Source organism: Centroberyx affinis, unplaced genomic scaffold, assembly GCF_046629955.1.
Source record: "Centroberyx affinis isolate AG114_WGS23_722 - 3 ecotype Tasmania unplaced genomic scaffold, CSIRO-AGI_Caff_v1 ptg001484l_1, whole genome shotgun sequence".
NCBI lineage: Eukaryota > Metazoa > Chordata > Actinopteri > Beryciformes > Berycidae > Centroberyx > Centroberyx affinis.
Genome location: NW_027279951.1, coordinates 554,724 through 581,757, shown reverse-complemented (window position 1 = coordinate 581,757; position 27,034 = coordinate 554,724). Strand labels below are relative to the sequence as shown.

The 27,034-nt window shown below is 41.9% G+C and overlaps 2 protein-coding genes across 11 annotated transcripts in view; one reads left to right on the top strand and one right to left on the bottom strand.

The window, feature by feature from the left end:
* cadpsb (Ca2+-dependent activator protein for secretion b) overlaps positions 1-1,108 on the top strand; it is a 64,010-nt gene extending 62,902 nt beyond the window's left edge. For all 10 annotated transcript variants that reach the window (XM_071526960.1, XM_071526957.1, XM_071526958.1 and 7 more), the window contains 2 exons: positions 726-830; positions 932-1,108. In XM_071526960.1, the coding sequence (XP_071383061.1) occupies positions 726-830; positions 932-1,108 (282 nt within the window). The remainder of the gene's footprint in view (positions 1-725; positions 831-931) is intronic.
* A 1,337-nt stretch (positions 1,109-2,445) lies between these two features.
* The window catches only part of ca16b (carbonic anhydrase XVI b), a 107,716-nt gene continuing 83,127 nt past the window's right edge, over positions 2,446-27,034 (bottom strand). The window contains exons 8-29 of the mRNA XM_071526966.1: positions 26,340-26,532; positions 22,315-22,499; positions 18,834-18,942; positions 18,664-18,713; positions 17,846-18,557; positions 16,836-16,974; positions 14,076-14,167; positions 11,900-11,991; positions 10,865-10,961; positions 10,670-10,752; positions 9,951-10,085; positions 9,694-9,828; positions 9,030-9,202; positions 8,764-8,899; positions 8,197-8,343; positions 7,564-7,657; positions 6,569-6,645; positions 6,224-6,352; positions 5,749-5,895; positions 5,446-5,588; positions 4,719-4,854; positions 2,446-4,559 (exon numbers count right to left, since the gene is read on the bottom strand). Of these exons, the coding sequence (XP_071383067.1) occupies positions 4,413-4,559; positions 4,719-4,854; positions 5,446-5,588; positions 5,749-5,895; positions 6,224-6,352; positions 6,569-6,645; positions 7,564-7,657; positions 8,197-8,343; positions 8,764-8,899; positions 9,030-9,202; positions 9,694-9,828; positions 9,951-10,085; positions 10,670-10,752; positions 10,865-10,961; positions 11,900-11,991; positions 14,076-14,167; positions 16,836-16,974; positions 17,846-18,557; positions 18,664-18,713; positions 18,834-18,942; positions 22,315-22,499; positions 26,340-26,532 (3,351 nt within the window). The 3' untranslated portion in view covers positions 2,446-4,412. The remainder of the gene's footprint in view (positions 4,560-4,718; positions 4,855-5,445; positions 5,589-5,748; positions 5,896-6,223; positions 6,353-6,568; positions 6,646-7,563; positions 7,658-8,196; positions 8,344-8,763; positions 8,900-9,029; positions 9,203-9,693; positions 9,829-9,950; positions 10,086-10,669; positions 10,753-10,864; positions 10,962-11,899; positions 11,992-14,075; positions 14,168-16,835; positions 16,975-17,845; positions 18,558-18,663; positions 18,714-18,833; positions 18,943-22,314; positions 22,500-26,339; positions 26,533-27,034) is intronic.

The window sequence follows — 27,034 nt, the reverse complement described above, 5'->3', positions numbered from 1 at the left end:
CAAAAAAGTGAGGCTAAGGCTAGGTTAACAGTAGATATCTGCAATAATATTTGAATCATGCGATCACGATGTTAAAATAAACCAAAAAAACTTACATTTTAGCTCATTTTCCAACACCACTGACGAGTAGCCGACTTCAATAACTTCAAAAGTCACAAAGCATTGAACAACAAGCGTGTCCCAGCTGGGTTCATCACTTTTTTGTGTCCCCTGGAAACAGATCCGTTGTCATCTGTGCTACTTGCAGCACGTTTCTGTATTTGGTTGTGTTGTGTGTATTTGCAGCGCATGTGTTGTCAAATTGATGAAGATGTTTTCTGAATTTGCTTGTGTTTTGTCTATTTGCATGTGTTTTCTTAAGTTGCAGTGCGTTGAGCTCTCTCGGCCACCGTACAGAGGGGCTGGCACACTGACTAGTAGGCACACACTTGATTGAAATGAAGTCTAACCATACAGGATCTGACCATCTTGCGCTGTGTAGCAGAAAGTGTGTTCCTCACTACATGAATAAACCAGTTGGGAAGTTTTGTTGAAATTATGCCTAAATGCGAACTTAACTGGACACGGGGTGGTTGAAAGTTTATGTTTTTGTCAGATATGTGTTTAGGTCTAGTACTATATGCGTGTCTTTAGGTCTAGGTTAGGTTTAGTTTGTGTTATTATGTCTCGAGTATGCGTGCGAGTGTGTGTTTTGCTGGAGAGTGTTGTGTTTATGTGTGTTTCAGCAATGGTACACTGCCACCATGAACCTACTGGGGACCTGGCTAACTGAACGCATGGACCAGCAGCTCCATGTCTACCAGCTAAAAATCCTCATCAGGATTGCAAAGGTAACTTGTTGGCGCACAAGACAGCAAATAGCAAAGAGGTTGTTGAAGTCTTTGTCTCCATGTTGTGTCAACTGTGCTGATATACATCTCTCCACCTGTAGAAAAAGTACCGGGACTTTCGCCTGCAGGGTGTGCTAGACTCCACCCTGAACAGCAAGATGTACGAAACGGTCCGGAACAGACTGACCCTGGAAGAGGCCACTGCTTCAGTGAGGGAGGGAGGCATGCAGGGCATCTCCATGAAGGACAGTGATGAGGAGGATGAAGAGGATGACTAGAGCGCGTGCACTGACACTCCATCCCCTCCCCTGAACCTCCCACCCCTCCCTTCACCCCAAACCCCAAACCCCAAACCCAACCCCTATCACACTTTTGACTTTAGCCTGGTAACCGATGCATGTACCAACTCTGTTACTCAGATAGCCACTCTAGGACCTCTTTGTCAGCTCGAAATGCCTATGAAGGAACTATTAACTATAAAAATAGTACTTATACTGAGGAAAATAAAAATGTTGAAAAAATAACCATGATTGACAGTTTAGCTGTGTCATGATAAAGATAGCACCTATCTTTGATTCATTCATTTCTAAATTCATTTCTATGTGTTACTAAGCAATATGGAGTACCATTTGTTTGACAATGTTGAGTGAGATTAATAGGTGTGTCCCTGTCCAATGCAAACCTATATGGCGCTTCTTTGTCGTATTCTACATTCATTAATGGTACATTGTCGTGATGATGAGTGTATGGACCCTTTTATTTGTCTTGTCTGTTTTTAAGTGAATGCCAACTGCTTCAAACTTAAAATAAACCTCTGTATTTAAGTTTACTGCTGTTACAGATGAACATCTTCTCGTCTACTCACTGTTATTAACATCAACAGTAAGGTCTAGACTTGCATTTTTATCATGTGTCAATGCTATGTGATCTCATCTCACACTTACTAATTAGAAATGGTTCAGCAGGAATCTTGAACTTAAATGAGTGGGTATTCTAGAGATGCAATATTCTCATAGCTCCATTTTGATAACTTGGGAGATTCTATTTTTATTTCAACATTAAAGGCCTTGAAACAGGTTCTATTTTAATTGAGTTGCACTTTTACAGAGAAAAGAGCTAAAATAATTTTCTTTTTTATTTAAAAAAAAAAAAAAAGTTGGTCTGTCTTTGTTCCGTAATTGTGTAGAATGAGATGTCTGGCATTTGTTTGAGTCTCACTGTTGTTTTGTATATATATATAATGCTGTACATTGCATTCTGAGCCATCGCTGCATGCCTGTGGGTTCCCACCCTCTCCAAACGCTTTCTGTTTTCTGTGTGAATTAGCTGGTGGATTCATTCTTGCTTTTGCCTTATGAAAGCCAACAGTTGTAATATGCAAGAGCTGTGGCCTCTAAATAAAATTACTGTACATGTGTCTCCTCTGTCATATTTACTAACTGCATGCCCACCTCAGTTATATACATACTTTATATTATATGTCTGGAGACAGCTGTTACAAACAGCGGACGACGACAGGATTAACAGGATCTTCATTGTAGTTTGTCATTATGCCACTAAGTGAAAACATTAATAGTTCCATATAATACAAGGATGCAGTACATCAAAACCCATACTTTATTTAATGTATAGCAATACAATTTACGTATTAAATAACACTATTACACTATAATATGGTATATCACAGTATCATAGCAATATAAGACTATGATACTATCATATAAACATGTAATATAATAAATGGACAAAACCATTTTATTATTCATTTTCAAGTTACAAAATAGACCTAACTACCAACCTGGCTGAAATGGACTGAGGTTAACATACTGGATCCCTGGACCTTTTTCATTGTGAAAATGTCAGGAAAATCTGGTAAAAATACCAGTATGGACCTCAAAAGGACACGTGTGATTGTGGATATTGTGGATTTACTGTGGAGACTTGGATCATAAATTTTCCACAAAAGTACAACCTGTTACAGGGCCACATTACAAACCAAATTTTTGTATGAAAATAGAAAATTCTATGACCATAAAGAATAGATTGAATTCAAAGTTGTTTGTTCTTGAAGTAAATGTGTGCATGGCTTAGAAAAAAAAATGCACTCATGTTTTAAAAGTAACAGTGAGCAAGTTAGCATTCAATAAAAAGCAAGAAAATCAAAAACAGTTGCAGCAAAGAAAAGTTTCTTATTGAGCGAAATGATCAGCAATCTGGACTTTTCTCCAAATGTTGGAGAGTTTTAACTTGACTTGGCAATCTCCCCTTTGGTAGAGAAGTGGGTGAAAGCAGAGAAACAGAAGTGGTCAGTATAGAATACACTGCGGACAGTGTATGTATAAATCAATGAAGGGACAGGGGTTTTCATGGTTGAAAAGGAGTTATAATTATAGCCAGGAAATAAGTGTGCAGACATGGGGACAGCATATCAGCCCAGATAAAATAAAAAATACAGTCTGGATTTAGGTCTTAATATTTGACTAATGTGAGGAATACATGATGTACGCTGATTATCTGTGGTGAGTTCCTGAGGCTACGAGAACAGAAATTGACTTAACTCAGTGTTATTATATTTAACACTTTTGAAACTGGGAAAACTGCTGTAAAATGTGACAATTTGTTTAAAATGCTAATTGAGAGTAGAGAGAGAGTAATTGAGTAGTAGATCTCAGGACAAACCACCTATGTGTTGCAATTTGGAACCACATCTTTGGTTACAAGTAAATAAAATAATGTATTGTGTGAATACGGACAAAACCTATTACATGAGTTAACAGGTGAGGTTGACAAAGCTGAAAAAATAACATGAATGGAGCCTTGCAGGCAACTCATCGCAAGCTTTAGTGTCTCCAAAAATATCAATCCACGCAAAGCCAGTGGACAAATAGGGATAACTATTCAAAAACATTGGTTGACTATTAAGGATATAATATATATTACAAAACAATATAAATCCCTGTAAAAAGCAATAAATGTTCACATTAGATGTTGTAACACCACTTCAACAAAAGAAACCATGAGTACATTTTACAAGACAGCAGTGAGATATTTGGACAATATATGAATATTATGCAAGTAATAAAGTCTCTAGACAGATAATAAGAGCTTCACCTATTTGGTGGGTAGCCTCAAATAAGTTAGTTTGACCAGATGACAAAGTGATAAAATGCATGCTGGGCTAGGCTGCGATGTGATGGTTTGTTTTGAGACATTTATGGAGTGGATCACTTGAACTCATCCTAGTCTTCATGCTTCAGGTTTCCCTCATGGCAGTCCAAGATCCAAAATGTGTTGCGTAGCCAGGGCTTAGCTGTGTAAATTTTCACTCAGTGGATTTAGGCAGTAACACTGATAGTATAGTGCAAACTGGACAGAGCTGCTTTTTCCTCACGACAACTTAAACAGGTGCAAACGCTCAGCAGGATAACATTTAGGACAAAAAAAAATGACAAAAAATAAATATCAAAAAACTTCAGTGTAAAAAAGTAATAAGGTTATTCATTTAACCAAGAGTCTGGCAAAAAAGGCCTCACAAAAGTTCTCAGATTTTTACAAATTAAGTGCCTGTTAAGGAAAACGTCCTCAGACGAGTGACTCCATGCTCTCTGCTGGGTCTGACTCGTCTGCAATCACCACCATCCCATTAGTGTCCATGTACATGGGGCTCAGCCCGCACTCTCTGGAACCGACCAGGCTCAGCATGGCCTTGTAAAGGTACTGGTACTGCTCCTGTACACACACACACAGACAAAGCAACAAATGGGACTCAGGTTAACATTTGCTTCCTTTCATATAGACTAAAACATGAGCATGTCAATTTTGTGCTTGAAGTCATTTATGGAGATCCATGATCCTTCGTATTTGATAACCATGTTTCCTATAACTCACTATATCAGTGAAGACTCCCGGCCTCATGAGGTTGATCATCTTAGCCACTTGATAAATGTCAACTGCCCCCTCACTCTCCAGCTGCTGGGACAGGGTGGTGAGGGCACACAGCATGCCCGCTGACACTGCTCCATACCTGTTGGGAAGTACGCAAAATCAGTTCTGCAAAAGAAAAAAAGGTCTCAGCTGCCTCCCTACACTTTTGTTCTCAAATAATATATTGCACCACACTTGAATTGCCCTCTAAAGCTTCTCCTAAATCCTTAGTTGTTGGCGGGGCTCTTTGTTTTACTCCTGGTGTAACTCACAGAGTGCTCAGATCACTTCTTTTTGCTATATTAAACCTAGGAAGCCATGCCAGATGTGGAGATACTGTATCTTCTCCACTGTGATTGTTTAATATCCGTAGCACCTCTGCCACATACAAACAACTGCCTCAATAAAGGAAACACTAGAGTAAATGAGAGATACAAAGTATATTGTGAGCAGGTGTGGTCCTTGACAGCTAAGATGTGCATAGGCAGAGATTTTCACAGAGAGGGATACTACAGTCAGGTTGCAGTGCATAAACACCTTATTACACCTAAAATAGCATTTTTGCAAGTGAAGTGGTGGAGAACACAGACAGTAGTCTACTGAGCAGTGATATGATCAGATGAGTCACCCTTCACTTTGTTCTCACTTCAATCAGACAAGCATGTGTGTGACAACAGAGGTACAAACTTACTCATCATGCACTATGGTGGGGCCATCTCGAGTCATGGCCTCCTCCTTGATGACACTGATGAGCTCGAAGGCGCTGCTGAGAGGAGCGTCTGGGTTGGGCCATTTAGGGCACTGGAAATGTCTTACTTCCAGAACATAGTCGTCCTGTCACAAACAGGAGAGGAGTGTTAACACGCAAATGCATGAACACACACAACTGACAACAAATATAGTGCTTATTTACTTGTGATGTTTTATGCCATAGAAATCAAACGGATGACAGACTAAGAAAGGTACATGTAACCAGGGACAGAGGGCAAGATACCTGTGTGGCCTCTAGGATGAAGTCGTGGATGATGATCTGCTCCTCATTGGAGAGGCACAGTCTGTCCTTGCTAATGAGTGTGACAGTAAAGGCTATACAGTTCATGGCCTCTTCCCGGCTTGGCCAGTAAACAAATTCATCCTCAGCCTACGGAGGAACAGCAACATGTCAAAGACAAGACGGCATGTATGTACATTGTTTATATTCTGAACTGATGCACCTATCAAATGGGTACAATGAACAAAATTGCCTAAATATTGAGATGGGGAAATATTACATGTTCCATTGCTTTTGTTTTGCTGTCAATATTCCTTTGTTTGTGTGTGAATGTGTGTGAAGGCGCACGTGCGTCTTTTCAGCTAAATATGCTTTGCACTAGATTAAAACACTACAGAGCTAAAGGACAAATAAAACAGAGAAACATGAACAAGGGAAAACATTTACACGACCATTATTAGGTCTGTAGGTTACTCACCAGGCCCTGGTTGTCAGGCAGCATGACGATAATCTGAGCATTATGGTCCCAAATCATCCTCCAGAAGTCCGTGGTGGTGTGGGGTAAAGGATGCTGGGTAATGATGAACTCATTACTCCTGTAGTAACCCTGAGATGACAGAAGTCAGCTGTTAGCCTTTGTCAAGCTCAGATCACTTATACTGATGGATGAGTGTGAAGGCTAACAGAGAAATAATTATTTTCTAAGAAATGATCATCAGACGTTTAGATCAAAAGTCCCTCAGCAGTAAAACGTGCAATCACTGACTAAATCCCAGCAGATCAGCAAGCGTAAACACGCATGACTCAAGCCATCACACTGTACCATTATGTAGGACGCATTAATGTAATCTGTTCCTTTCATGCCGGGGAGAGTAGCAAGTCCCACCCGTGCTCGCTCCGCTGAGGAGAGAGAGAGATACAGAACACATTTTAAATCACAATCCAGGCCTCTATAATAATGTCCTGGCTAATAATGCAAACAATCATTACCCAGTCTCACTGTTGCTATAGCAACAAGTACCTCATTTCTTCAGCCATGATGCAGAGAATGCATAGAATCATAAACATAAAGGATTATGGAAATAGATTCTAATTTTGGAATATGAATCAGGTTTAATAATTTACTCTCTGCAAACTGGGAAAATGTATGATACTGCATTAGCAAATGCCATGGTCCTGGTTCTCACAGTATTCTTTCATTTTAAAAAGGAAAAAAACACAAAAACGTTTTAATTAGCCGTTTATTTGAATGTCATCTCAGCTCTCTGGTTCCCTACTGATCAGCTGCCTTAATCTCTTCTATGGAGAACACAGTATGACTAGGCTACTTGGCTTGCTAGTTAATGAACCTAGCATTTTACATACATAGAGGTACCGCTTATACAATGCGATTCATCATAAAATGTCAGAGTATCTGCTGTTTTTTGATCATCAGAAGATTTAGCTATACCCTATCACAATACATCACTGTATCACTGCAGTCCATGCAAATAGAAGAGGATCCCAGATGTAAATTCACCTATCATGGAACATCATCAAAATTCATTTGCATACTAGAAAAGGATTTTGGGAAAGATGTGAATATTTAAATTTATAGTTACATTTTACAACAGTACAACTTTCAATTCCTTTAATCAACTAGATAGTACTAAATAAAGAACAGACTTGATTTGTAGAACAAGTTTTTCTGTGACACAAGTTTGATAGCGTCCGGTTATAGAGGAGTGACGTGTCTCATTCTTACATGTTTGACCTGACTTTATTAGAGACGACGACTCCACGGCAAGTGTGCTGTGGTAGAAATTATGGGATACTCACAGGGAACCACTGAGGAGTTGCGGTTCTTCTCCTTGTTGCAGTCTTTCTGGGCACTGAAGCACTCCACAAAGCGCATGTTGCACTGAGTCAGCAGCTGTAGAGAGAGAGGGCAAAGACCAGGCTGGCAGCTCAGACAATGAACATGGCTAAGAGTGGCTTTATAGAACAAATTTGTCTCGAGAGTAATTGCTAATTTAAGTTAAACATAAAAAATACAATCTATCATATTGCTGCTTTACACCTGAGGTTCAGCTTAAGTCCCACACATTAATAATATGCACGTGAACATTGAAGGGAAGTGACATCCACAGTCCACAAATCAAAAACCCCATCTCTAAATCAGATTATTTGGGACCAATTAGTCCGCCTCCCCTGCTGATTTAAAGAGATGGAGCTTGATGAAACATTCATCAAGCTTTGCATAACGAGTCAGTGGGGGTGACAGACATGACTTTATTATAGCTAACAACAGAGACGCTGCGGCTATTCCCACCCGGAACAACCACCATGCACACTGCTAACAAGCTTCTGATCCATAGAATGCATCACTTTCAGTTTGAGGTGCGCTCACAGATGGTGACAGGAGATGAGCTGGTCTAACTGGGCTAGTCGACTCCCAGAGGGTTTACTCACCCTGAACTGCGTCTCCAGGCGTGTGCGGCCTGCCAAGCTGGGTGTGAGGATACTGTTGACATAACCATGGAGCTGCCAGGCAGGCACCTCCGTCTCTCTGCACAGGATGGCCTCCATCAGAGCATCATGGATGAAAACATATTGCTCCTATGGAGGAAAAGGAAACAAGACAGAGAAAACAGAAAGCCAGCGAGTGAGACATTCATAGAAAGAGACACCACAGATGTCTCGGGTTATATACTCACAAGTTCTACAATTACATATACACAATTTATACAGTGACAAAAATAAAGTATATTACCTATTGGAATGCCAGGAATTAGACTACCAAGAGACAAAGTGAGTCGGAAGGCTATTTCATTCTGCTTTTTTACTGTATATGTATCTCAACCATTTCTTACATTGTAAATACTGAAAGTTCTGTATGACCTTTACCTGAAGTTATCAGGTTATTGTTTTGTTTTCTTAACTTACTGTCCATCTTAATATTGGGAAACTCCTTTGAATTATAATTTCAGATAATGAATCCAGTCCCCCCTCATAAACAATGACTTAAGAGTTTCTTACCTCTGTCTGGACTAGGTAGTTGCGTTGTGTACGGATATGTTTGAGAAAATCCAGGACGCTGACTGTGCTTTTGTCCTTGATTTGTTGCAGCATGCTGTCAATGACAATGTAAGTTCCTGTCCGCCCAACCCCTGCACTGAAGAGCAGAGCACAAAGCAATGAGCATCGCGGCAGGCCCATAGAGGGAGCTGTTGGCCAAGCTAGCAAATACAAGGGTCTAACAATCACAAGTAACATACTTTAGACCTAGACCTACTGTACTGTACCTGCAGTGCACCAGGACAGGACCCATGTCTGTGGTACGTGACGCAGAGGAGCGGTTAATGAAGGTGAGGACGGGGAGGGTGTACTCTGGGACACCCATGTCAGGCCACTGAGTATAGTGATACTGGACCACCATGCGCTCATTTAGCTTCCCTTTAGGGTTTCCCTTCTGACCCTGGAACATAAGAGCAGACATGCTTCAAATGAGAATAAATTCAAGTTCAAGTTCATTTATTTATATAGCCCTTCATCACAGGCATGTCTCAAAGGACTTTACAGAGAAAGAACCTTATAGATCTAACTTATCAACAATCAGTGTAACACAAACACAAGGAAGTAAAACAAAGCACAAGACATACAATAGTTTTACCAAGAAATAGCAAGCCTACCTATCTTACATAGCCTAACCTACCTGGCATCACCAACGTTAGACCTTCAATGCATGCAAGGGAAAACTCTCAAGAAAACATGAAAAAGAAAAACAATCAAAGAGACCTTGGGCGGGCCAAGTCAAAATACAATACTTACACTCGGCATGGAACACAAGTTGTCAAGTTTAAAAGCTGAAAACCTCATCTAAACAACCTGAAGGGATTTTCAGAATACAGATTTGAGGAGTGCTCACAGATTAGAGTTCAGTATAGCATGATTATGACTTTCAGTTACCTTTTTAACTTTAGTGTTCCGTATGAGAAACTGCCGCAGTGTGTAGCAGGCGTGCACTTTGGTGCTTTTCAGCGTCACCACAATGTTTCCGTATTGCTCGCTGTTCTCAGTCGGCCAATATTGGTCACATTTCCTCTGAGGGGGAACAACAATCACAATGAACATTAGATCGCATCACCTTTGAAATACAACAATGTAGGTCACCTCTGTACAACACTTTTCATATTTTCGCTTTGTGAGGATGGAAGTGAACCTACTCTCCCTTTCTCTACTAGGTTGGTGATCATGACAATGATTCCGGTGTTCTGCTCCCACACCATCCTCCAAAAGTCCTCAAAGGTAGACTTCAGAGGGCCCTGGGCAGCTATATAAGCTTTGGGCCGGTTGTAGCCCTGAAAGAGGAGAGAGGTGGAGAAGCAATCAATATTTTACCCATTACCTGCACCCTGTGATATATTGGTTAACTGAGATAATCCATAGCTAGGTAAGGGAAGCACTCATCAACTTCACTGCTTTAACCCAAAGGAATTGAAAACATTAGAACTTATGGAAAACCCTAGAATAATAACAATCTCTTAACTCAGTGTCCACCATTGTTTTTGAGCATCAAGTTTGAACTTAAAATATATGAGTAAATAATTGGTCTGATCACTGATTGTTGTTGCTTAAAAAGGAAGAAAAATAACGGTAGCCAAAAAGCAATTACTGCATTTACAAAAAATGAAATCTGTCAGTTTTCTGATTTTGACACCTTAAATAAAGTTCTCAGCATGTCATAAAATTGATTTAGGACTCTGGATAATGTCCTGCTGTTCACAATACCAGCCCCTTTTCAATTTCAAGACAGCACCCAGCTGAATCAGGCATGTTTCACAACCTCACACACAGAGAGAGAGAGCCAAACCAGGACACAAATAAGGAAAGCAAAAGAAAGCCTTGAAAGACTTAAACATGTCAAGTGGCTGATGAGACTTACATCCACGAAGTTGGCGTTGATGTAATCACTATGTTTGGCATCTTTCCCTGCTAGGGCTCGTAACTTCACTCGGTTGTGGTCATCTAGGAAAGGCATAAACATGTTTGTGTCCATCATTAACAGGATGAACTCATCAAAAACATTATCAGATTCTGTAGCAATACACATCGTAAAGTGATATAACAGTTGACTCACAGGCCACAATGTTGATGTATCTGTTTTTGTGCTTGTTGTCAGGATGATTGGAATGTTCTGCTGTGATTTTCAGGTCCACTGTGGAGCGCTGGACCTCCTGGGGAGGGAGGGACAGAGGAGGATGGAGAGAAGAAGAGAAGAGGTCCTGGTGTGATGGGTTGAGATTTAATGGAATAACCCTCTCTAAGCAAGCTATCTTCACTCAACTCAAACTATTACAGTAAGCAATTAGTAAATTATTTTTGTGTTTCCTAACAAGAACAAAAATTTTCAGATTTCATTTGCTCCACCCCTGGAGCTGGTGGGGATTCAGAGTCTTGGTCAAGGACACTTCAGCAGAGCAGATGCTTACTGCCACCGGGGCTTGAACCTGCACCTCCAGCTGAAGGACAATCTCCCTACTCTACTCTCCCTGCTACACCTCACTGCTGCCACAGAAGTAGCGGTAGAAAGTAGAAGTAGAAAAATAGTAAAAACTGCATTTCCCACACAGCTACATTGTGGTGAATTGGAACACTATATGAATAATGTATGCATACAAACACCCCATTGAATGACCCCAATTAGAGTGAATCCTCTAGGGGTAAAGTGTTGCCTGGTTTCTCAACCTGGTTACACAGACAATGTGTTCTTATCCTGCCAACCAGCAACTCGACCTCCTTTAATTATCCTCTGTCCCTCTTGATCTTACCCTCTCTCCCTCTCTGTATCTCTCTTTCTCTCAACCATCTGTTCAACAAAATGAGCAACCATACACACATCAACACATGCATAAAAATAATCTCATACCAATGTTCAGACCTAAACCTCATTTGCAGACACAACACGTGCGGTGCAGAGAGGGGGAAATGTGCTGTGTAGTAGTAGTATTGGTAGTAGTAGCCTATCAGTGTTTAATTAACTCCCAGAAAAAAACACAAGCACACACAAATAGATTTTCATTTATTCTGCAGTTTTAATGTGTTGTGACCTCTAGCAGGACTTGTAGTGCTCCAACACTGATCATTAGTGAAGTAAGCAGGGTTGACACTGTACCTCAAACTCCTCAGAGAAACCATGAAGGTTGTTGGTGTAGAGCTCCATGATGTGTTTAACAAACTGCCTGACGGGGATGGCCTCCATGTCATCTACATGAGAAAAACAGAACTGTTAGGAAAAGTGCCTCTTGTAGTGTATGTGTGTGTGTGTGTGTGTGTGTGTGTGTGTGTGTGTGTGTGTACTGTTCAGGGTTTGTGTGTAGCCCCCCATGTATTTTGAGAATGAATGTGTGTGTGAGGTGTGTCAACAACTCACAAGAGGAAACCAATGTCATTTGTCAGGTTTTCTAATTCCAATTTGACCAGGGGGCAAATGGAATGTGTGGTTTGCTGATGTGTGTTGCTGATGTCCCTTTTAGTGGCACAGCATTGAAAGAAAAGAAAAGAAAAGAAAAGAAAAGAAAAGAAAAGAAAAGAAAAGAAAAGAAAAGAAAAGAAAAGAAAAGAAAAGAAAAGAAAAGAAAAGAAAACCACATAGAGTTATGGTTTTAACAGACTAACCTCTGACACAAATGCCTATATATGCTGTTTTGAGCATTTAGAGGAGGTAGCATCTGTTTCATATGAGCCACATCAGCCCCAAATTACACATGAGGGAGCTGTGATGAGGAGCTGGTCACCAACCATCACACTGAGACAACAGCGCAGGGGGCCCAGCTGTCCTGGCTACTGATGCTGGCCAATATCTTAACTAATACAACCTTACAGCTGGGGCCATAGGGCTCCTACTTGCTTCAGTGGTTACAGGGTATAGGTGAATGCTGGGTTTGTTAAGCTGTTCATTTATCAAAATGTCGTTCCTTTGTATCGAGTGACAAATCAGTGAAGCTAATCAGTTCAGTCCATTAAAATGGTTCTGGGTGAAATGTGTTTTTAGGTAATAGAAAGTGAACTACGGGTGACTTAGCACCTTTTTTCTTGACTGGGAATAAAACCTACTAAGGACACAGTGATAGCACAATAGACCTGCTTTACACACACCCCACTGAGCAATTTTACGTTGATTAGACGTTTAAAACACGTCTAAATGGCCCATAGCCGTCTAGGCTAAATTAAGTTTAAATGGGGTTGAAAAGTGAAAGTTTATTAGATGTCTACGTCTTAGCTTGGATTTACAGATGTTTATTCATTGTAATAATGTATTTACTGCTTGGTCTAAAATAGGTCTATACATAGCCGTAATGATCCTGGGCTATATGAGAGCTAAAGCATAGACGCGACGTTGAAATCACGTCTTTTGCTCAGTGGGACATATACAGCACCTGCCCACGATCCAGACTTTTGCCTATAGTCTCACTCTCTTTTTTCTCTCTCTCTCATTTCTCATTTAAAACTATTTAAATGTGTACAAATGTTCAACAAAAGAATAATTATGCAATTCAGAACCCACAAAAACAGTCACTGTTCTGTTAAGCCCACTTGTATTAACATTTACCGGCACATCTCCATCTTTACACAAGTTTAGCACATAGTCAGTCAAGAATGTCAGTGCTGTGAGAAGCACTTTGTTTCTCAGAGGGTAAAGCAGGGAGAAATGGGAACAGAAAGAAAGAAAGGGAGAGACAGCCAGACAAGCAATAAAAGCAGAATGGATGGGGAGTCGATACTGGCAGTAGCTGTACTCTTTAACTAAGGTATCACAGCCTTGAAAAGGGTCTTAGCCAGAGTCCCTGTGCTTTAAATGACTCTGTAAAGTAAAGCTCTGACATTGACTAGCTGCCATGGCGCTGCTACTTGGAACATTAAAGGCTAACAAAAAGCCAGTCGCATTACTCCCACAGAGGTGCTCACAAAGTAATTTTGCATGTAAATGTATAGGAATTGTGCAAATGAAGACGTCAAGCTAACACAGTGGAAGTTAACACATTGAAAATAATTACAGGACGGTAGGCCTGCTCCTTATAAAGTTACAGTCAATAGTTCCTTGTGGATGTGTCCTGTATGACTGGATGCAGTATCACTTAAAAGTCCAGGGTGCTTTATCCCTTTTGTGACTTTTTGTTATTCAGCTTCAGTCTTAAAGATACAGTTCTTTTAAAAGTTCAACCTCAAGCCACCCAAAATGAAACTACTGACAGTGAATCATTGGTATACTTGAATACATAAAAGTATAACTAAATATAATATGTCTGGTGAACACAAGAATGTAGTGAATGGAGCAGGATGTGGCTCACCTGGTATAGGGATGACGGGAATGCTCTCATTGGCCACCACCCGCGGAGAGCTGCTGTCCTCCACATAGAAGTGAGCTGTCTGGAAAAATCTCCTATTAGGGACACAGGGAGACAAATGCAGCACTATGAAACCATACATTAGCAGCACAGATAATGCCACAATAAACACTCTATTGGTCAAGATGTTATCACATTGTTCTCAGGTCCAGTCTGTCGACATTTGCATCTAAATGGTGAGTGGAATTACACGGGAGTGGCAGAAAACTGCTAATGAAAACCCCAGAGTAGTTGGGAGCACAGCTGATCTCAGCCAGATATGAGTCACTGGCAGTGAGCAGCTCCTGGAAACAGTCTGTGCTGACTACAGGGAACAGGTAAACAGCACACAGTGACAAACAGCACAGTGCCAAATTTAGCTCCTACGCAAACTGAAAACAACAAATCCTAACACATTAGAATCCCCCCTTCAGGGCAATGTATTCAAGATTCAAGAAACGCCGCTCCGCTTTGAGGACAAATTCAACAATTCTGACAAGATAAGCTGACATGATAAGCAATATTTTACCCAAAAGCTCAAACTCCTGAATTACTTTTTCAGTGTGCCCTTTCAAAAAGAAAGAGGCAGAACATTAAGAAGGAAAGACCCCTGGTGTAGAGCCACTCTGTATGTAGGAGTAAGGAACCTCAAAGGCCCTAAATGCCTTGCACACAGCCCCCCTCGCCCCTCCACCCCTTCCCCACACCACCACCCTCCCTCTCACAAATGCAATGCATATTACTTAATGCAATGCATAAAGGTTAGTCCTACCTGTACTTGATGCAGAGGAGGGAGCAAATACTAGTCATTCTTTGTTTGAGAGAGATGGAACAAAAGAAATAGGGGAAAGAGGCTGCACTCTATTTAAAAGATATTGAGAGAGAGAGAGAGAGAGAGAGAGAGAGAGAGAGAGAGAGAGAGAGAGAGAGAGAGAGAGAGAGAGAGGGGTGTGGAGGTGAAAGGAACAAATGGGGAGGGGGGAGTTCTCTCCTGGTTTGCGTCACCGCCTTCTAATCTAATGACTCCCTGTGGGTGCAGATGTAATGTGGCTAACTAACCAGCATTGTCAACACCAACACCTCCCCCCCTGCTTCTCTCTCAGGGTCCCAGAAGAAGAGGCTGCATGCTTTTGGGGAATGGGGATTGGGATGAAATAGGCTGCCTGAATGGATATCAATCCTAAATGGATATCAATCCTAAAACTGGTTTGAGACATCCCATTCAATATTGGTGTCCGCAGCACTGAGAGTCACTAAGACAGGATGGGATGTGCTCTCAGTTTAACATCTGGGAGATTTCACCAACCGTAAGAGCCTCAGAGGCTTCCAGATGCATGATTACTGTAATTCCACCAATTAATTGCATTATATTTAGATTCATGACCTAGGCTTAACTGCAATGGCAAACAAACAAGCAAACAATAACTGAGACAACAAAGGTATTAAACCTTAGTAGATTGTCCAATAATCGCATACTATTAAATTAACAATTATTACTACAATGGAATGTAGTGCTCAGTTGTTAATGACCAAAACAACTGAGAGCTGAGAAATAAGTTTTCACTTCTCCAATAGCTGCACTGTTATCAAAGACCATGCAGAGAAAGAACAGACAGAGAGAGAGTGAGAGTGAATGGGTTGATTTCATCTTTCATCATGGTCTCTTCCCCCCAGGGGAGGCAGCCATTGTCTGTGAACTGTCACAACAACTGTGATGGCCCTTTCACATCCCAAAGCTGTCCTTCCTCTTCTACTCAAATACCACAACTCTCATCAATTCACCCACCAACTGAATCAGCAACAATCATCCTGGTTTCAGTTGCCCGATAATCTATAGCATTTCTTACTCCATGGAGCTGATGACCATCGGGCTATTTTTACTGTTATACTATCCAGCAGCTCACATGCCACAAAATGACACAGTAGGGCGTGGATGGCCCATGAACGCCTACTGTAGGGACCTCACACATCAAAAAAGGTGTAAAACTGAATTGCTAAAACACAACTACCACATTCCAATAATTACATATTACATATTAACAACAGCAAACAGAAAACAACATCTAAACATACTATACACAGACAAAAACATACACAACTGGGGGCAGAGCCAATGCATACAGTAAATAAAGCATGGGACTGGCTGAGGAAATGGTCCACAGTGCTATTTGTAACTCATTAGCCAGCCCACATGTGCCAGTGGCTTGGCCGTGTAATTACTGGGGCTGAGCAGCATGGCTGGAAATCAGCCCTGCAGATGAGGACACAGATGGGACCCCTCCAGGTCTCCTGCCCTACACCCAGGTGGGGGATAGGGTTGGTGTAGGACAGAAGAGGTAAGAAAGCAGTTTTACCTCCCAGATCGTTTGAGATAGAGGTAGTGCCACACACACACACACACACACATATCCTGACACACCTAAACACTCAAAGCAGACGGGCTGGAAATTCCAGACATGCAAGCGAGCGCATCACTTTACCCAAAATGTGAGTGTGAGTAAATGTATATTGGATGTTATTAATATGTCTGGGGTCTTCAAGCAAATCCTAAGCTCATATAAGAGAAGAGGGGAGGGATGAGGCATTTCCATAGGTAATAATTTACCTAATGACATTTTACTGTTCTACCAAACTTGTTAAGTAGGATAAGCAAAACGAGCCCTCTAGGACGAGGTTAGGTATCAGGTAGATCACACTTTGTCTTGAGCTTATGCAATTTCTCACCTCCAGTAAACCAGCACAATCAGCAGCATTATAAGACAGAGCAGAGTGAGAGCGGAGACCACCACCAGGGGGACGATCCACACCATCCTGCCCATCCCGGGGTGGGGGCTTCGGGTTATGTTGGACAAGCTGGTTCTGTCTGGAACACATCACACACACGTAGATACTGATGAAAATCTGATCGTGGAGATGCTGATTATGGACGATGGTTGAAACGCGTTTGTCTGTTGATACTGCCATGTTTCGAAAATAAATGAAGACATATCTATACACATACAGTATCTGTACACTTGGAATGCTGGTCATTTCTGTCATTTCAGTATCCGTTGAACCTTGCACCCAGTCTAACAGATATTCTTTGACATTTTAACTTATTTGAGTTGTGCAGGCCGTTTCCTGGTCTCTAACATTCCTGAATACAGCACGGATATGGATTGTCTGATGCCAGTTTTTAATCAGTTGCTGACATACCTATGTCAGTTGTGACATTGTGATGGTACAGTATGGTAAATCAAGGCTTTCCCAAATGAGGAGGAAATAGGAAATATGTGTTAAAGCATTGGAAAAAATATCCTGGTTTTCTCCCCTGAAGGGAAGTCCTTTTAGGAATATGCTCACAAGAATTCCTCAAGGCACCAACCCCTCTGGCAGGCGGCTTACTTCTGCCTTCAGGCCTCTAAGTTGTAGTGACACTCAAGCCTGGAGCTTTTGTCTTTGTGCAAGGTGGAAACCAATGTAGTTATTGTCTAAAATCAAGTTGTTTGTTATGCTAAATTGGGCTCCATGAATGTCAGTAGTGTTGACATAATGCTGCTATAGAGGGGATGTGATGAACTGACAGAGAAAAGTCACCTATTGTGTTGTGTGATAGCTGCCAACAAGACAACACGGCCTATTGGGATGTCATACTGGATGTTTCCATTTTATAAATGGATGTTTAAAACTGAAATAATGATTGTGCAGTATTAGTGATGTGCAGTAGAGGAAGGACTAGGCCTAGGGAAACTCACCACTGATCTTCGGGGAGAGAGTAGAGCTCTGGGGAATCTGCATCTCTGCTGTGTCATTACGGGGCTCCTGAGTGGGGACCGCGTCGCCGTCTTTGGGGTTCATCTCTACATTGACCAACTGGTCGTCCCTAGTGCTTGGGGGAATTGTGGTGCCCTTGACAGTAGGCTTCCCTTGTCCTTTCTCTTTGGCTGTGGATGTTGGGGTGGGGATTAGGGGCTCTTTGGCCACAGTGCCATTCAGTTGCTTTTCCACATCATCAGGTGCCGTCTTGTTCTTCTTTCTCTTCTCATCTTCCCCCTCATCCTGCTCCCGCTCTCCTTCTCTCTCCCCCTCCTCCTCCTCCCCCTCCCCGTCCCTTGCCGCCTGGTTCTCATCAGTGGGGGTGTCTGTGTCGGACCCCTGTGGGGCCGCTGGCTCAGTGCTGGACTTTGCAGGTGGGCCTGACGGACGGGTGGGGTTGTGGCCGGCCTGGGGGGCCTGGGTGGGCCAGAGAGAGCTGGGCAGGGAAGAGATGACCCCACCGCTAAAGCCCAATCCTGCCAGCAAGGTGCTAGTCACCACCGATGCCACTGTGGCCTGGCTGCCGCTAGAGGAGGGGCCCATTCCTGTTGCCATGGAGACAAAGGAGAAGGGGATGCCAGAGGAGGTCCAAGTGGAGGAGCCAGAGCTGATGGGAGCCATGTCTGCCGAGGATGCTGGAGACACTGTGGGCTGATGGAGAGAGAGGTGGAGTGAAAGTGGATACCAAACACAATCATGTCAATGTCACTCTAATATGCAAAAGGAAATCTGTGCTGCCATCTTCTGGTCAACTCACCATCCCAGTTTTCACAATACGTGATCCTTCAAATATTCTTGTTGTATTAGCTGGAAAACAGAAGAGCAAGAAATTTTTTTTAAATCAAGATGTGTTTGATATAGAGAAATTTGATCCTCTCCTTTAAAAATACACAATGGCTTGATAGCTGAAGGGTTTCGACCAACTACCTCTGAACAGCAGTGTTTGGCTGAAATCACTGCGCAGGTCTTGCCGACATACTGCCTGCACTCTGAACAGGTACAGGATGTCAGGGGACACATTAGTTATCACTGCTTTCTGCAAGAGAAAAGACGCACATACATACACACTTAGTACCTCTTAAAAACATAGTGTAGATATGTCTACATTTTGTAGGTGAACAACCATTAAAGCTGTGGATGTTAAATCATATAACCTAAAATGAAAACATGCTAAACCACGGCTTTGCCTTCATCCTGTGACCAACCGGTTGGTTGCCACTCGTAGTTTAACAATCTCTGTTCTTGCCTTGTGCAATTTGCAGCTGGCTTTTTCTTATATTAAAATGGTCTTCAGAATGGAGGGGTGACTGAATTTCTGGTTTTGAGTGGTTCGCAATTGATTGTCCCTGGTGGCACAAAGCTAGTGGTTCTCTAAAATAATTCAGATAAAGGTGTCCAGAGATAGAAATTGAAAACTGAAATGGAAATGAAGTGGGCAAAATAAGAGAGAGGGCTGGCGAGGGGGAGGAGTGGAGGCTCTGACTTAGGAAAGTGGGTGATAGACTGTGCTGATTGAGAATAACTAGCTAGAGAGAGAAGTCATGGTCACATGAATCACACTTTCTTTTTGTGCCATAAATTAAATCAATAATAATAATAGTAATATAAACATTATTATTATTATTATTATTATTATTATTATTATTATTATTACTAACATAAAATACATTACATAAAAAACAAGAGATTGCGTAAACATTTGTCAATAATAAAAACAAAGAATTAAGAGTCGAACAGAAAACAAGTTCATAAAAAGGTGTTTTAAGGAATGCCTTAAAATACTGAAGTGATGAAGGGAGCCTAAGCTCCTCCAGCAGGCTGCTCCACAGTATAGGAGCCCTGATGGAGAGTGCTCTATCCCCTTTGGCCTTGTGTCTAGACCAGGGGTACTCAAATACAAATCTTAAAGGTCCACAAAGAAAATTTTCAATTAGACAAAGGTCCGTTTATTAAGGTCAGTCAAGCTTTTAACGAATTATAATTAAATTATTAAATTAATAATATAAAATTAAGTATAAAATATATATAATATAAAATAAAATTATATAAAATATATAAAATAAAATAAAATAAAACATAAAATTACATATAAAATTTAATTAAATTAAAGCTACAAATCACCATTTCCCCATTATCCCCATCCCCCAAACCCGGTTCACACACCCAGCCACCAAAGGTGAATCAAACCATCCTAAGAATCAAAGTCCAAATAAGTCCAGAACTATTGTACATTGTGTCAAACACTGTTGCTTAATGGGAGAAGTGGCACCTTTGGTCTGTTGCCAAGACTTTGAACTTTGGCACAAAAGGTGTGATGGCCAGGCAGAGACACTGATGCAAGTGTTCATTGGTGAGTCGGCTGCGGTACTCGTTCTTCACCGTGTTCACTGTTGAGAATGCAGACTCACTGCTGTAGGCTGGCCACCTTTGAACACGCCATTTTAGATTGATTCACGTTCCAAATCTAGGCTAGTAGCTAACAGCTGACTAAACGAGCTGCGCTGTCAACTTGATTACACCGGTCTTTGTTCTCTTCTCTTTTAAAAATAAAGTTTGAAAAAAAAAGTGCGGCTCTACAGTATGACGTCGCGTCCAGTTGTGGTTCGGTCCGGATCCGGACCGGAGTCCGGACTTTGAGGATGACTGGTCTAGACTATAGACTGTAGAAAATGAGACTAGACTTCAGAACAGATGAGGTAGGAGGGCTCTGCCCCAGGCCCTCGGTCTGCGGTCTGGCTTGTGGGGAGTTAAAGGTCGGTAACGCAGCTGGGGGCTTAACCATGTAGTGCTTCAAAATTAAATCACCTAAAACTAACAGGTAACCAGTGTAGGCATACTAAAATTGAGCTGATATGGTTTCTATGTTTGGCACCGGACAGAAACCTTGTGGCAGCATTCTGGACAAGCTGCAGGCGACTTTTGTGTGATGCAGGAGCAAAGGGAGCTGCAGCAATCCAAGCGAGAGGAATTAAATGACCTAGCAGTAGTGGATAGTAGTGGTTGAATTTTTCAAATAGTTCTCAACTGCAGGAAGCCTGACTGCACAAACCTTTTAACCTGCTCATCAAAAGTTACATTGCAATCAAAGAACACCCCTAGTTTCTTAGCTATGGATTTCACGTTAAAAGCTAAAATCCCCACTTTGCTGTGGATCGTATTATGGGAGCGGGACCAAAACAAGAATTTTGGTTTTATTATCGTTAATTTGAAGGACAGTCTGGGCCTTCCAGTTCTTAATATCTAAAAAGGCAGTTGGGGTTGCTGGGCTATTAAGGGAGGTATGCTGTAGCTGGGTATCAGACAAATAACAGTGGAAGGACATGTGACTGAGGGAAAGCATGTAGGGAGAATACGTTTGGGCCGAGAGCAGAACCCTGTAGGTGTAAACTCTGCACATTATATGTTAGGAGAAGGACGAATTACCTACTGGGAGAGTCAATGTTCTATCGGAGAGATAAAAGCTGAACCGGTTTAGTGCTGTGTCTGAACTGTCAACCCAGTGTTTAAGGCGGTCGGGTGGAATTGCATGATCAATGGTGTCAAAAGCTGCAGTGAGATCTAAAGAATTAAAATTGCACAGTCACCTGCATTTGTTGCCAAAAGAAGGTCATTTGTGGCCTTCAGGGGAGTGCTATGAAGCGGGCTAAAACCAGACTGGAATCTTTGATGTTGTTAAAATATGTTATTAAAATTTAAAAAAAGACATGAGTTGAAAAAATATGACGTTAAATAAAAGAGAAGTTTAGATATACTGTATGTCTATGGTTATGTTCTATATATGTAAATACTTGCATATAGACTTTTACTCAGATTAATTTTTACTACTATTATTATTATTAATTGACTATTATTTACTATTAATTAATGAATGACAAGTTTCAAATAAAGCCATCTCTGAGCCTATATTGAGACTTATATATTGGCCTGCTTCACAGACAGATTTGAATTTCTGTGTGAAAAATAAACAGATAATGGAGAACGCTCAAACTGACAAAAGCCGCAAGAGTTTACCAGTGCATTGCCCACGTATATCAGTTAGACTCTGTCTGTGTGTGTGACAGGCCTACGTGTTTATTCTCAGCCAAGTGAGTGACAGGGGAGTGTCTGGGCCCTCATATCAACCAGCAGCCACATCGAGAGTCCATCACAACCTGTCACCTCCCATACACACTGTCACCCATCCTGACACTCTCTGATTCTGTCTGGATACATCTGAGGCTCCGCAAACCAATCAAAGCCGTTTAAACCACATCTATCTAAAAACCGCCGAATCTAGGCGATCCCGGGAGACCGCTTTGTTCTGACATCGGGTCTCTTAAATAAAATGTAACTCCCTTTCACAGTGAGTGTGAGTGCAGTTCAGAGTGGTGGGCTGATATTTTACCGTGTTCTAGTCTGTATCACTTACCATGCTCTGGTCTCCAGTCTTGGCGAAGGTCTTCTCATTAGCTACATCACTTTTGACCCAGCTGTAAGAGACCATGTAACTGGTGATGGGTGGGTGGTAGATGGTCAGTGGGCGTTCCCAGCTCACCATCAATGCCGTCTGGTTCAGTGGCTGGATCTTCATGCTCACTGGGGCACTGCTGCACACTGAAAGGCCAGAGAGAAGAGGGGGGAGGTGAGAGAAAAAAGGAGGAGGACAAGAACGAGTAAACAACAGATGAGTAAAATGAGCAAGTAAAATGACTCCCAAGACCAAAATAGTGCCATTTTCACTTTACAGATTCTAGAAACACTACCACTGCAAACTGGTGAAAATGAAAGGCTCTGGCTGGGAGGAGTGCTTGACCACATGTATGTGTGTGTGTCCATTCATGTGTGTGGGTAGAATCCAGGCAGCCCTTTGAGAAACCTCTTATTACAGTCTGCTGCTGACTCATTAAGCCATTGCCGGTCGAAAAACCTCCAAAGGCAAAGGATAATACAGAGGCTCAATAAAGAAACACCCCCCAAGGCTTGACTGGGGTCAGGCACAACCTCGGGAGTGAATGTGGGTAGTAAATCTGGACTATTATGTGTCTCCTTTGTGTCTTTTCTTCTTTGTTTTATGCCAAGACACCATGGGAGATTTCAGGTAGAATACCAAACAGGCTTTTTTGCAAGTTCCTGTCTATACTTCATTTGCAAGTTCCTGTCTGTGCTACTTTGAAGAGGGCGACCAGTTTGTGTTAAGGATGCATGAGAACCCACACGTTTTCAGTGAGCCTCAAGGTGGCAGTGTAGGCTGCGGCATGATATTTAGAGAAGGATCTGTCAATAAGAGTAAGGGAGAGTCTAGACATGTTTCTCGACACATCAGGGCAATAGCAATCAGGAACGTGTGTCAACTAATTATGTGCGCACAGGGTATCTGTCATTTAGAAAATTGTCACCACAGTTTTCTCCATTTACATAGTGAAAGCTTTGGTGCAAATTATGCATGATATGTGAAATGGAGAGCGGGCGGGAGGCAAGAGCAAATCAGGAAGAGCGATAGAGGGGAAAAAACAGACTGCTGAAAATCTGTCGAGACGTGTTGATAAGGTGTGACAGGTGTGAAATGCTGTATAACCCATGGGAAGTCCTTTGTCAACTTCAGTAGCTCAACAATAGTTCTTTATCAGCTGAGGACGTCATCATGACCGTACTGCCTGCATCATTACTGTCGTCATCACCACCACCACCACCACCACCATCATCATCATCATCATCATCATCATCATCATCATCATCATCATCATCATCATCCATTTCACCATTCAAGCTAATACAACCAACATTAAAATCTACATCAGGTGTAGTAGATTAAGACAAATAACTGACACACATATTGATGCAATCACTGATACAATATATATTTTTTTGTGTTATTTGTACATTTTCTAAATATATCTACAACTTGTTTCACAGCCACATGAGCAACTTTTCTCAAATATGCCCTCCTGCTACCAAAGTGCCTTATATTATTTAGAAAGGTATGTTGATCTTCGATCTGAGGAAACTGTTCATTACCAGTGTAATGAATTAATATAGAGACATTAATATAGAGATGGTGTATTTAAGGGCATTAATATAGAGATGGTGTATTTAAGGGCAAGATTTGCTCCTGTCTTTTCTAACTGACCTTTAGAGAGACTGAATGAGAATCTCACAGTAGAAGCCACAATACTTTGATGTTTCCTTACTCAACAGTAAAAACAATGACAGAAAAGGCAGCACTGAAATTATCAAGTAAGTCTGGCCATCTTTGGTGGCTAGCCATGACTTTCGCAGTGAGAGGTGCGATTCACTTCAATCATTAACGCATTTTCAAACAAATACATTTATCTACACCTAGCAGATAATTTGGCAGGTGTTCAGAAAAAAAGAAATGGCCACTTAAAACACTTGACTTGTTGAGCAATCGCTCTCCTCTTTCTCTGTCCACCTGTCAGCTTCTTTTGGAGAGGACTGCAGAGGATACTGGCTGCTCTCACCACTCTCTGCTTTGGCTCTAAGCTAATGGGCAGTGTATGGAATTTGGGTCTTTCCCACACAAAATACTACCGGTGTAAGTTCAAGGACTCAAATACCACAGCATGGCTACGTCAGTCAGGGAAAGACACACCAACTCCTCTATACCTGGGCGCTATCAAACTACAGCATGGTGTGGTAAAGTAATTTTCTACACATTAATTACTCGAGATTTAGAAAATACCATCAACTAGAAATCCTGATGATGTCACATGATGGAAGCATATTCTTCATTGATTAGTTTGCGTGAGCTGGTGCAATACAATATTGTGTGGCGATATATATATATATATTGCTAAATCTTGATGATCATAAGACAATACATACTCTACAATAGCAAATTGCATTGTTGTATACTTAGTGCTTCTATGTGTGTATGCAAATCACCACCACAACCGCACCAAGCTCTTCAACATAGTGGTGAATCTATTCTGTTTGACTCTTTAGACAAAGACTCATTATTTTTCTGTGAATACATATACCAAATTGAGTGCCAGCCTCATAGTGGTAGCCCGTGGGCAACAGCTCCAGCAATGACCTCAGTCTGCAATATCACTTGGAGCATAGCATGAATCTTGCTCCTGGCAGGTTCTTACCATGAATAGATGGATTGAGGGTGAGCTGTTGCCAGCAAAAAGCACATTCACTGCTTTCCTCCTCTCAAGCCTGTATAATAACTTTTTAGAACTTGTGTGCAGCGATAGCAATCACGGGAAAGAATAAATATTTCCCTGAAAAGTCAAAGAAGCAAACCAGTTCCTGATGAACCACTGACTCTGAACTAACTGGACCCACCTCGGCACAGCAGCCAAGTGGAAACACGGACTGTTCTTCAACTGGAGGACCTGGGTTCAGACCCCTGTGTGGTCCAGCATGTTCTTCAGCAAGACACTGAATCCCTACCAGCTCCAGGGGCTACAGCCGACCCTGTGCTCTGACCTCCTTGGAGCAGGGCAAGCAGAAAGAGAATTTCCCTACAGGGACCAATGAAGTACCACAACATTATTACAGGACCTGCACTTCACACAGTAACCTACAACCTGTGCTTTCCATGACAAAGGGTGGCTGGGGCGTCCTGGTGGCTCAGTGGTCTAGGGCGCATACCAAGTCCTGGGTTTGAATCCAAGACCTTTGTCACATGTCATTCCCCGCTCTCTCCCAATCTTTCCTGTCTCTCTCTGCTTTGAACTATGTAATAAAGGCGAAAATGCCCCAAAAAAATAATCTTAAAAAAAAGAAAAAAGAAAAGGGTGACTATACATCCCTAATGGCCAAAAAAAACTGTCATACTTTAAGATGACTATGGCTGGAAAGGCTAGGATGATGGAAAATACCGTCAAGGTGCGGCCCTGGCTCTCTAACATTTACAAGCAAAGCCATCATTTACTGTGAGCTAATAAACAACCACCTCACACAACCTTGACAGATGTCACCCCTGAAGATAAGATTGACACTGTCTACTCCCAGCGCCTCCCATAAAGAAGGAACCTTTTGTTTTAAGACACAAGAAATCGAAGTGCGAGAAAGAAAGAAAGAAAGAAAGAAAGAAAGAAAGAGAGAGACAGAGAGAAAATGAGAGGGAGGGGAAGCACAAAAAATGGCGAGACATTGGTCCACATTCGTTCTGCCTACTGACATAATGCCACAAAAGCAATTTCACAACTTAATTTGTATGGGTCTATTTTAGCTGTGTCGCATATTAATGATGATTGCTGATCTGGCCCGTTAGAGCGCTCCAACTTCATCACAAGCATTCCCAATCAATTCTCCCTGCCAGACACCAACAACACCACGTTTTAAAGGGGCAGTAGCCTTTCTCTACAGCCTCATGAGTTCCCATACATAGACATACAAAATGCACCCCTATCAAGCCTACTTTGGAGTGTGAGTGAGTGGATGACTGTCAGAGTATGGTACAATATGGAAGCTGTAGCTTACCTCTTGAGGCCTCAGTGCTATGGGGGTTTCCCAGGACGTCAGTCACATCTCTCTGCCATGCATCTTTTACAGCTGACTTGAAGACTATCCTATTGCCCAGGTCCTGCAGGGGCCGGTAGTTGTTTCTCAGGTACTCTACAGACTTGACATGGTCCTGCTGCTCTGTGGTAAAGATTGAGTAGAAGGCCTCCAGCTGGAAAAGAAGGCAGTAGAGAGTAACTTTATTGTAGCAAATTTCAGTGCCTGTGTCGGTGTGTGGTACACCGCAACTTATCATACAGGTCTGGGTTCGTAGCTACTTGCCACTAGCTGACTGCACAGAGCACAGCACTTGCAAAGACTGCTCCACAGGCATCAGCAGGCAAGGGCCTGAATCATCGCCTTGGTTACCTACAGGGGTGTAACTTTTCAATGGGGCAAATCTGTGGCCATCGATTGCTTTGAATGATCTCCTGCAGAGCGCAGTAATGACTACACATTACAGATGGTCTGGAATCAATGTGTCCTATGCGTGCTTGGAGAAATGAATTACAGGTTCATAAAAGACTATCTGTAAGTGTCACAAACATTGTAGCTGTGGTCAATATTCTTGCAGCAGAAGTCATTTCAGAACAAAAGATTTGTCCTCTGCCAGTTTATGGAAATTCCACTGAGCCTTGCAAATGTCTACAGCACAGAACACTCTAGAGAATATG